Below are 11,519 nucleotides of genomic sequence, written 5' to 3' on the forward strand. Positions count from 1 at the left end.
TCTCCATTTGGAAGAAAGGGTCGCTTTCTTTCCCCTTCCTCAGCGTCCCTCCAGCCATCTTCTGATCCCCCTAAGTCCCAGCGTTGTGAACCACTGCGCCGGAGGCGAGGCTCACAGAGAGGTGGCGGAGGGAGGCGCGGGGAGAGGGGTTGAGATGGGCGTTACGACGCTTCTTTTTAGAATAGGGGAGAGGGTGCGCGAAGCCCATTGTAAGCGAAGACCTACAGGAGAAAAGGGGCTCCAGAAAGGGCTCAGAGGGCTCAGGAAGCTGGGGGTGCGTTGACGGGTCTTGCCTACAGGCTCTCCCCGCCTCCACCACCTTTCGCTCATAGCTGCCTTCCTCTCTCCACCCCGGAGGCCTTTGGTACATTCCCGTTAACTCGGAGAGCTTAAAAGCGGCCCGGGAGGCTGCACTCTGCACAGTTGGTCTTGATTTGTGTGCGCTTCGTGTCCGTGGCAAGTCCAAGTCCGCCACGCTGCCGGGGGCTCTTGATATCTTTACGAGGGATTCTTTACATTTTGGCACTCGAACGTCTGGGGGATTTGTTTGTGTGTGTACCTGTAGCTGTCTAGCTGGCAGCTAGTGTCCCTCGCCTCGGCTCGTCTGCTCGCTCAGCGCCTCCGCCGCAGCCCAGCAGTGAGACGCGCGCGCCGCCAGCTCTGCGCCGGATGGAGCGGACCGAGGTGCTAAAGCCAAGAACCCTGGCCGAACTGATCCGCATCCTACACCAGCTGTTCGCCGGCGACGAAGTCAATGTGGAGGAAGTGCAGGCCGTCTTGGAAGCCTACGAGAGTGACCCCGCCGAGTGGGCAGTGTATGCCAAGTTCGACCAGTACAGGTGAGCGCGCTCTAGCCTACCCGCCCAGGATTCAGAGAAGGAAGAGGGAAGGGGGAGCGAGAGTGAGGGGCACAGACGTGGGTGCCTAGCCCCAGGGGAGCCCCGTGCCCGCCGTGCCCACCCTCTCATCGTTCCCGACCCTTGTCGGCACCCAGCACTGCGCCCGGTCACTGGCCTCAGCGAGGCTGGCGCTGCGCGCTTTGGGCTCTGCGTCCGCAGCGCGGGCAGAAGGTGGATCCTACTGGCCTTGCTATCCAGTTGCCGGGGGCTGTGGGCGGGCGCCCCGAAGGGGGGCCACCGCGCGGCTGCGAGGTTTTCTGTTCTCTCCGCGCTCGCCTACCCCTCCTCTTCCAAACCACCATTCCCCCTCTTCAGCTCCCGGCCTCGGGAGCAAGACCCTTGTCTCCGAAGCAATCGCCTTCTTCCCGCGCGTGGCTGGGGCTTAGCTTGCCTTGGTGGTCACCCGCCGACCCCCTGGCACGGAGGTATGGGGAGCCTCCTGCGCCAGAGCCACTCAGAGTTGGCTCCGCCGACCGCCCTGGAGAACCGACTGGACAAAAGGAGTGTATTTTCGGAAGAGAGCTACATCGCCCGTCGGGAGGAGAGAGAACAGTAGGGTACTGAATTCCCCGATGCCAGTTCTCCATCACTTGGCCCTTTGTCGCCCTCAGTCAGGCACCTGGCCACAGCCATTTTGCGTTGTCACCCGACACTTCAAATTCTGCTGCCCCCTCTCCCAAACCAGTTGAACTGACCCCCCGACTGTAGATTTATCAAACCCACTATCAGGTTTCGCTAATTAAACACACAACCGCCTTTCTTTCAGCCCCCAGTCTGCTTTCTGTTATCCTTAGCTCTGAGGATCCGGAATGTAAATCGAAGACCGCCGCTTCACAGATAATGCTCCAGTGAGGCACCCAAAAATAGGCTGGGTCTTTTGCAGCCCCGGCGGGGTGATTAAGTAAAAATGAATCTCTCTACCAGTCCTCTGGGGCCAGAAGTAATATTTAACCAACCTAAAGGATGAAAGATCTTGATTTTTCTGAATAGCAACCTGAGCTTCAGTCTTTTTGGTTGGTTTGGGTTGAGGAAAAGGGGCGGGGGCGGGGGTGGGGGAGGGGAGGGCTAATTGAAAGAAAGCGAGTTAACTTTATTTTCCTTGGGAACCCTTTCTTCTAGTCACAACACCTTAACACACAGTGTGTTTGGTAAAGTTTTATAGGCAAGGAGTGTTACAACTGTTTTAGGATTTGAAGTAGAAAAAGTGAAGCCCACTTAGTATCCCATTTTCCACTTGCAAGTGGCTTTAAGAAATCCCTTTAGTTGTATCAACTCAGTTCACAGCAAGTTTCTTCTGTAGCTATCAATAAAGCTACCCGAAGTCTAGTTTTTGTTTAATTTTGCCTGTATCAAACAAGCTGCCCTCCAGTCGATTTCAACTCATAGCGCCCTCGTGTGTCAGAGTAGAACTGTGCTCCGTGGGGTTTTCAATGGCTGATTTTCAAAAGTAGATCACCAGGTAGTTCCAGGTAATTGAGTGCTTGCCATGGGCCAGGACTCTTCCAAGCACTTTACATGTGTTAACTCATTTACCTCACAACAACCCTCTGACGTAGGTACCGTTCTTATTCCTTTTTTACAGGTGAGAAAGAGTAAGTAATGAAGAGATTGGGTAACCTCCTTGAGGTCATACTTCCATCAAGTTATCAGCTCTAGCATTTAAACCCAGCAATATAGTTCCAGAAACCACACTCCAGTCCACTACTAAACTTCCTTCAGACATATGTTACCATAATAATTTTCTCCTGACTAGATGTATGATTTGGAGGGCAGTGGTGGTTTGTTCAGTGAAAGAATTCTCCCCTTCCTTGCAGGAGGCCTGGATTTGATACCCGCCCCCCCACCCGCCATGTACCTCAAGTGCAGCCACCACTCCTCTCTCTGTCAGTGGAGGCGTATGTGTTGCTATGATGTTGAACAGGTTTTAGTGGAGTTTCCTAAGACAAACTAGGAATAAAGGCCTGGCGATCTACTTCCAAAAATCAATCAGTGAAAACCCTATTGATCACAATGGTCTGTTCCCATTGTACGTGGGGTCACCATGAGTCGGATGCCAACTGGATAGCCGCTAACAACAACAGATATATTATTGGCGGAGAGAAATCAATTAACTAGGGTAAAATGTAACCTCTGTTAATCTTTTGAACGTCTTAATCTTTCAAACAAGGGCATTTTTAGGGACCTTGAATTAGTCTTATTTGGCAAGCTCTAAGCCTTTTGAAATACAACCGATTATTGATTTATCTATTCCAAAGGTATTCTGAAGTACAGCTCATTGAAATGATGAATGTAGTCCTGAGTGGACAGTCAGGGGAGTAATGAGGGGGAGAGGTGGGAGAGTAGAATTCAATTTGATAGTATTTTCTGCATATAATAGGTGCCTAGTACTGTGAAGGATTCTGATGTCTAACCTTGGGAGGGCCAGTGTGGAAGAACTGAGACAGAATATGTTTTGATGTGGGCCAGATACTAAATTCTCAGGAAGACCACCATAAAAGCAAGAGAATGACACTAGGTCTGGGAGAGGGAGAAGTAAGATCTTGGTGCAGGAACTGAGCTTACTGTGAATTAAAGGCTGTGTGCACAGCCCCTTGCTAAATCATAAAGGGATACAATGTAAGAAGATGGACAACTGAAATGCACTGACTAAGCAACTCCCTCAGAGATAATGCTGTGCAAGCACCTGGCGCAGAGCCTGGGGGTGGGAAAAGGGAGAAGGGACAAACAACACATAAGTAAGCAGATGACCATGTCAACAAACACTCCCCAAAAATGGAGTAAAATCCCTTTCCTTAAAAACGACAGTCTAAATGTATATCATTAATTATCAAAAGTTTGCTGAATAGATGGTGTCAATAATGCCTGCTGGGCAAGTAGAAACTTTAAAGTTTATTTTTCTGGTGTTATGGTTGTGGTGGTTGTTTGGTTTGGTTTAGTTTTTTTGTTTGTTTTCTTTAGTTTTTACCAAATACTGATTTCTCGTAATTGTAGAAGGTTTTAGAGTGTTATTTCCCTAATGTAGCCTCCTTTGTTCTGGTACTTCAGTAAACCCCCATCCTATTACATTGTGAACGCTTTTGAATGTGGTTTGTGTCTAAGCTGTAGTAAAACTAAGGAGAATTCTAGAATAGCTGTTTTATGGAACTTTGTTTCTCTGGTCTTGGTTTAGCTACAAGAGGAGAAGGGGCAGAAAAAAGATAGCAACATTCTTGCCTAGAGCCTTAATATACTTTGCAAATATCTTCTCTGAGAAACTTTCCCTTTATTAGTTTTGAGGCTATCACACTTAGAATCACGGAATTTCCTTTTTTCTTTTTCCTGTTACCTTTCTCATAGCATTCATTAAAACTGAGCAGCTGCCTCAGGAATTGAAGCAATTCAAAATAGAGAAATGTCCATAATGAACTGTTAAAAAAAATTGTTTTAATTTGTGCTGGATTTCTAATTAGAAAACCACATTCAAAAGTGTTTAGAGGTGGAAACATTATTTGTTCGTGAATGATACTTTGTGACGCATTATGTTTCCCCAGTCCTTGTTTTATCAACCAGATTCAAATTTATCAATACCTTCTTTTTAGATATACCCGAAATCTTGTGGATCAAGGAAATGGAAAATTTAATCTGATGATTCTATGTTGGGGTGAAGGACACGGCAGGTAATCCAACTATTCAGTATCTATTTCAGCACATGAGAAATACAATGCAGACTAGTTACAAGTCTTGTAACACTAGCAAATCTCATTTTATAATTATTTGTTCACAGTGTCCCCCAATCCCAGCAAAAATCCTCACAGAAAGTAGCATAGGGCATTTATCAAAACTAGTTCCAAAAAATGAAGAGTAAATCAAAAGAGGTAAGTAACCAGTTTGACTTAATCTCTCTTTGTCTTCTATGGAGTTAAACTTTACATGGAATTATGCTAAAACTTGACCTTTGCGGTGCTTTGAGGTGTGTGTAAACAATCATGGGACCAAAGACCAAAGCATCTAGGTGCTAGAGCTAGTAAAGCGGTTCACAAATTCAGAAAGTTTCTTTCTACTTCAAGCTAATTTTTTTTTTATTATTATATTTATCTACAGTGTAAAGCAACTTGAACTAATACTGATCCTTTGAAAATTGGTTCCTTAACTATTTTTTAGTTTATACTTTGGCCAGGCTTATTACTGTCTTGAGTATTGTTATCTCCTGAATTAGATCCTTCTCAGTCTTTTGAGAATAGTAAAACCAATAACTCAGGCCTGTGTTTGATGGGAGAAAGGAAACATGAATTCACAAGGCTTCAGAAAGTTGAGTGCTAGCTCCACCCTCTCTATACCAAAAAACCAAACCAGTTGCCATCGAGTCGATTCCAACTCATAGCGACCCTATAGGACAGATTAGAACTGCCCCATAGAGTTTCCACGGAGCACCTGGTGGATTTGAACTGCCGACCCTTCTGTCAGCAGCCATAGCTCTTAACCACTACGCCACCAGGGTTTCCCATCCTCACTATAGAGTATGTTTATTTACACATATGGAATGGAGTTGTTTTCATTCTCTCAATATTTTTTGAAAGCAGATTATACATCAGGAATAGGACTGAGCTATAAGGATTTAGGAAATAAGTTCTTGCAGTACATATATGAGTTAATACAATTCAGCATATGAAATAAATGCCAGAAATTATACAGGTTTATACATTTTAATTAGCCCTACAGCTAATGAGTCACACTTTCTTGCTACCTGACGTACTTAAATACTGTTGTTGTGATTGTTAGTTGCCATCAAGTAAATTATGACTTAGGTGACCCCACATGCAGAGTAGAACTGCTCCATAGAGTTTTCAAGGCTGCGACCTTTCAGAAGCAGGTCAGATCGCCAGGCCTGTCTTCCGAGGTACCTCCAGGTGGGTTCATACTGCCAACCTTTCAGTTAGTAGTCGAGAGCTTAACTGTCTGCATCTAAGAACTCCTACTTAAATACTATTTACTCTCAAGGTTACTTGAATAAATCTTTTCTTTCCCCAAATCCAGTTTACTTTCTTCTCCTACCAATATTGGGAGATAATCACAGATAAGATGCTCTCTAAAACTACAAAAGATTAACATTCTATATACTTTACAGTGTAATTTTAGGACTTTAACACATATATACACAGTCTTTTTTCACCAGAGGAAGGAAAAAAGAGAAAACGCCTAGCGGAAAAAACTATTAAGTGTTTTTCTCAGTGTGGCGGTTATTATAGATGATCTTTAACCTTTCCAGAATTTTTCAAATGTACTTTTATAATCAAGATCTAACACAGCTTAAGCGACTTATTAAAAGCTATATCTAGGGGAAGATTAAAGGTTTTTTTCTCCTTTCATCAAAGCAGTGTTATAACAAGGTTAAAAAAAGTCTTGATCTTTAGTAGAGGTATGCATCAAAACTGGAATTCTTTTATTCATTGATATGGATAGCGTGTTATTTTTACTACTTTGCCCTGAACAGTGTTGACTGTAAATTGATGATATCTTAAACATCCAGCTCACCTGGATTTTGGCCTGAGACATGTCCCATTGACAATGGTGTAGTTGTAAGCTGTGGGGCAGACTGTTATTGCTGGTCTGAATAATGGACCATCTACTGAGTTCAGTTGTCATATTGTACCTATATAGCAGTATCCATGATCACACCGACTCCCACTGCTTTCTGAAGATGCTACAGGGAAATCTAAAGGAGACACTGTTTGCCTGGCCTGACAAAAAGTCCAATGAGATGATCAAGAAGTCTGAAAGAATCTTGAGGGAAAACCAGTGTGCCTACATCAACGGTAACATCCTATACCTTTTTCTAAGGACAGGTGGAAATAACCTAGAGCTCCTTTTTGAAATATTGGTTACTTATACATATGCAGTGGAACCTGGATCCTGAAGTCATGATTTCATATACTTTGGAAATGACCTAAAAGCAGTGGGTTTTGTTTTTTAAGGCTTTGCATCTGTATTGAAATCACAAAAACATATGCATGCAGCTTAGTGTCCACTGAAAAGTTTTTTACCTGCCAAGACTTGGACCCTTGGTGGCGTAGTGGTTACGAGCTTGGCTGCTAGCCAAAAGGTCAGCAGTTGGAATCCACCAGCTGCACCTTGGAAACCCTAGGGGGCAGTTCTACTCTGTCCTATAGGGTTGATATGAGTCAGAATCGACTCGATGGCAACAGGGGCCAAGACTTAGGACAGTTAGTCAAACATTAATTGTAGACTCATTACGCAAAGGAAACCTTGGTGGCATGGTGGTTAAGTGCTTTGGGTGCTAACCAAAAAGTAGGCAGCTTGAATCTACCAGGTGCTTCTTGGAGACTATGTGGGCAGTTTTACTGTGTCCGATATGGTTGCTATGAGTTGGAATCGACTGAAGGCAATGAGAGAAAGAAATTACTCAAAACCAGAAAAACTGGTTGCCATGAAGTCAACACCGACTCATGGTGACCCCATATGTATCAGAGTAGTATCAGCCACACAGTTTTCAGTGGCTGGTTTTTCAAAGTAGATTGGCAGGCCTTTCTTCCGAGGTGCCCTTGAGTGGACTTAAAGCTCCAACCTTTCAGTTAGCAGCCCAGCACGTTAATGCACCTCCCAGGGACATGAATAATTCAATGGTCACAGTTTCAACCTTTGATTTTTGCAGATGGCAGGAGGAGGGGTAGAGATGGCTAGTGATGGGGGAAGGATGTTTCAAGTACAGACAGAAGAATGAATGAAGGCACAGTAGTTGCAAAGAATGAAGACTATTCAGGAATGTTCTAGCTAGAGGGAAGAAGGAAGAATGGGCTTGGGCAGGGAAGTGTTGTTAGCTGCCTTTGAATCTGCTTCTAACTCTTGGTGACCCCATGTACAATGAGTTTAGATAACAGCGACCCATAGAGTTTTCACTGGCTGATTTTTCAGAAGTAGGTTGCCAGTCCTTTCTTCCCAGTCCATTTTAGTCTGGAGCTCTGCTGAAACCTGTTCAGCATCATAGCAACACACAGGCCTCCACTGACAGATGGGTGGTGGCTATGCATGAAGTGCATTGGTTGGGAATCAAACCCCACTCTCCTGCATGGAAGGTGAGAATTCTACCACTGGACAGGGGAGTAGTAGAAGATCAGGGCCTGGTCCTCCAAGACAGCTTAAAGTAGGAGCTCTTCTTGGTCAGCAGAGTTTTAACTGGGAATGTCTTCATTCAACTTGATAGCAGTGTGCAGTACAGGGTGCAAATGAGGGGAAAATAGAGGCAGGGAGACCAACTTGCCTATCGTAATGAGCATGAGGTGGACAGGTCCTGAACCAAACCGGCATCCTTAAGTATCACCAAGAAGCGTCCAATGTTACTGTGGCAGAGGGTATACTATAGGCATGAAGGGAAAGGAGGCAAGACCAAAAAAGAAAACAAACAAACAAAAAACCTAGGATGAATAACAATAGGGCTCATATGCAAGCCTGGGGGCCTTCTCTAAAGGATGATAACTTATTTTTACAAGCTTCCTATTGCCTACCTGCAGATCAAAATCCTGTCTGGCAGTATTCTGGCAGCTAGGTGGTGAAGAAAGTGGGAATCTTACCATTCAATATATAAATGTTCACTTAATTTACCTGTTTTCATTACTCCGTAATGTGCGTGGTGTTCACCATCCTCACAAATGGCTTATAATTTCATGTTCTCTGCAAAGTAGGTAGATATCTACTTTCAAGCATTCAATTTTTTACTACTATTTTCTTTTCTCCCATTTTCTTTGTGTTTGTATTTTTATGCCTTTTTAAGTCTTTTATCGCCCTTTCAGGCAGGGGCAGAAAGGAACTGAGGCTAATACGTGCATGTCACTCACCACCTTTAGCTGGGAGTTTAATTCTAACTGATTTCTATTAATTTCATGTGCATGAAAACTGATTCATGATATTAAGTGATTAACAAAATTTTGGTGTTCAGATATTATCTAAGCTGCTGCTTCTCTTCTTCCCTCTTGGATATTGTTTAGATTCCATTGGCTTACATCGGGTAGAGAATATCAGCCACACGGAACCTGCTGTGAGCCTTCACCTGTACAGTCCACCTTTTGATACATGCCATGCCTTTGATCAAAGAACAGGACATAAAAACAAAGTCATCATGACATTTTACAGCAAATTTGGAATCAGGACTCCATTTGTAAGTATAATTTCCCTCTCCTAGGTTGAAATGCTAGGTATGAGTTGACAACATTACACCATATGTATTGTTTTTCTGTTCTATATATTATTTGAATGTTTTAAGTATTCTTGAATTGAAGATGAGATTAACCCTGAATCTGGAGGAAAGGGCCATATATCTTAATTCTTTTCTTTAATTTGGGTGACATTTTCAGTTTATAAATAAACATTAAATTAGATGCAAATAATTATTTTTTAAAAACTTCAAGATATATCTTCATTCGTAAAGAAAACATTTTACCTTCATTTATTAGGGAAATACGAGATCCAATAAAATATTGTTGAATATAACAGTGCTATGACTTAACGTTCATAGGTCTAATTTGCAGGAACAACACAAATGACTTGCATAGTTAACCCTTGCAAAGTTATGACCCTATTCTGATATAACTAAAGAAATTTGCCTGTTTCAATTGCCAAGTTTGCTTTTTCTTTGAGTAGTGATGCTATTTAGACCACAATTAATAAGAATAGTCTATAATGACACGTTCCCTTTCAGGAATGAAAGTTTGCACCTAAAAATATTAAGGCAATCAACACTAATATGCTATGGCAATCTTCTACCTCTGGTGAAATAAATTGGCCATCTAGGGGAATGGACTTTTATTAGGAATCGCAATGTTCGGAAATAGACAATGTATGAAATCCGAGACTGGATAGCATCCTCATGAATGGTATGAAAGGGGACAGCCTTTGAAAGAATTTTCTTAAGTTATTGCTCTGCTTTATCTTCATTCCAGTCTCTAAGAGAGATTCTTATCATAGGAACAGAATAACTAGGCTCCATTGCCATAGCCAAGTTCATACACAGCAGGAGAAGCAAGGCAACTTGTGTAGACCTTTACAGGTCTTGTGTAAAGATTCTTAACACAGCTTTCTTCTTTTTTTTCTTAAAGACAACTTCAGGTTCACTGGAGAACAACTAAGGAGCACCAGACCCTGTGAGGTTTTTAAGGTCTGCTGAACGTTTTGCCTTGAACAGGAAGGCCTCCTATCATTTGCTGTCCAGTAATACACTTAAGTAAGCCAATACTTAGATCTACTGTAGGGCAGATGCTAATTAGAAGGCAGTAAGTATGCACATAGTGTCCTGAGCTACTGCAGAAGAAAATCTCATTAAAGAAAAAAGTCTCTGTGATTTTAAAGACCAAAATCAGCTGCTCTCCTGATTTCTATCCTCTCATTCCATTGGAACCATACTGGGAATGTCAGTGAGGGTTTTTATAGGTTTTGGAAACTCTTTGGTCTCTGAACTGTAATTAGCAGTAACTAAAAACTAGAAACTACAGACCTCAAACAGCCTGCCTTGCTACCTGGAAGACTAAATGTAGATGTCTTTAATATACTTCGTATGTTCTTAATATTTGAGGAGAATATTTTGAATCTGTGGGTTTTATTTTTTCAAGCTTATTTTACAAATTCCTTTTCTATGGATAATAGATTGTTGTGGATAGACAAACTTAAGGCATTTTGCCATTTGGTAATGAAACAAAGTGTAGGGAATTTAGGAAAGTACTATTGTCTAAACACAACAAACCAAAATAAACTCATGTCTAATGTATCCAATGGTCAGTCAAAGACTTTGTACTGCTACCAAAATTGCCAAATAATTTTAATAAAACTGGATTTGAACACAGTTTGACTTGTCTTTCCGATTAACATAAGAATTTCATGTAAATCAAAAATTCTTTTTTTTTCACCATCAGAGCCCTGGTTGCACAGTGGTTAAGAGCTCAGGCTGCTAACCAAAGGGCGGCAGTTTGAATCCACCAGGTGCTCCTTGGAAACCCTATAGGGCAGTTCTACTCTATCCTATAGGGTCACCATGAGTAGGAATCAAGTCTATAGCAGTGATTTGTTTGTTTTGGTTTCCAAAAGCACTTTTGGAAAAGCTTTTGTGAAATAATGTGAGAGGGTCAAAAAATGCCTTTAAAAGAAATTTACCTTTTTTGGGCTTCAGTTGTGTTCACTAATTAGGCCACAGATATTAACCTGAGGGACTCTGATCCTACTGTGGCCCACACACATGATCAGGTTAGCCTGCAAAGTGTGTGTGTGTAAATATGAACTGGCTTCCAACATTTAAAAACTGAAGATATCATGGAAAATGATATGTTTCTCTTGTTTATTACCTGCAAAGCCCACACAGTCGTATGAGTTTACTGCCCCTGTTTTAGGCGATTTTCCTAGGAATGTTAAAATCTTGAAGTTTACCATCTCTGGAAACTTAGTTAGAAAGTAAAGTTCCTTCAAGATAGTTTCTATACAGGTCACTGATTGTATTGCTTATACCATCTCAGAGTATTCTTTACATCTTAAATTTCTCTCATCTTTGAGAAGGATATTAACATTATTGAGGACTAACTACATATTAGACATTGTTTTAAGGTGTTTGGATATACTGACAAACTTAATTCTGAAAAACAACCT

At 42.2% G+C, this 11,519-nt stretch overlaps 1 protein-coding gene across 1 annotated transcript; it reads left to right on the plus strand.

The window, feature by feature from the left end:
- The first annotated feature begins 407 nt into the window (after window positions 1-407).
- Window positions 408-10,983, plus strand: CDO1 (cysteine dioxygenase type 1). The gene is made up of 5 exons (XM_049873635.1): window positions 408-839; window positions 4,478-4,555; window positions 6,537-6,691; window positions 8,879-9,048; window positions 9,986-10,983. Exons 1-5 carry the CDS (start codon window positions 670-672, stop codon window positions 10,013-10,015), a joined length of 603 nt encoding a protein of 200 aa, XP_049729592.1. The 5' UTR covers window positions 408-669; the 3' UTR covers window positions 10,016-10,983.
- The last annotated feature ends 536 nt before the right edge of the window (window positions 10,984-11,519 follow it).

Source organism: Elephas maximus, chromosome 2, assembly GCF_024166365.1.
Source record: "Elephas maximus indicus isolate mEleMax1 chromosome 2, mEleMax1 primary haplotype, whole genome shotgun sequence".
In the NCBI taxonomy this organism is placed as follows: Eukaryota; Metazoa; Chordata; class Mammalia; order Proboscidea; family Elephantidae; genus Elephas; species Elephas maximus.

What these genes read in the sequence shown, in the direction of transcription:
- CDO1 (XM_049873635.1), top strand. Translation starts at nt 670, where the DNA reads ATGGAGCGGACCGAGGTGCTAAAGCCAAGAACCCTGGCCGAACTGATC. An exon ending in GCCAAGTTCGACCAGTACAG is followed by an intron (nt 840 to 4,477) that starts GTGAGCGCGCTC and finishes CCTTCTTTTTAG; the next exon opens with ATATACCCGAAATCTTGTGG. An exon ending in CCAGTGTGCCTACATCAACG is followed by an intron (nt 6,692 to 8,878) that starts GTAACATCCTAT and finishes GATATTGTTTAG; the next exon opens with ATTCCATTGGCTTACATCGG.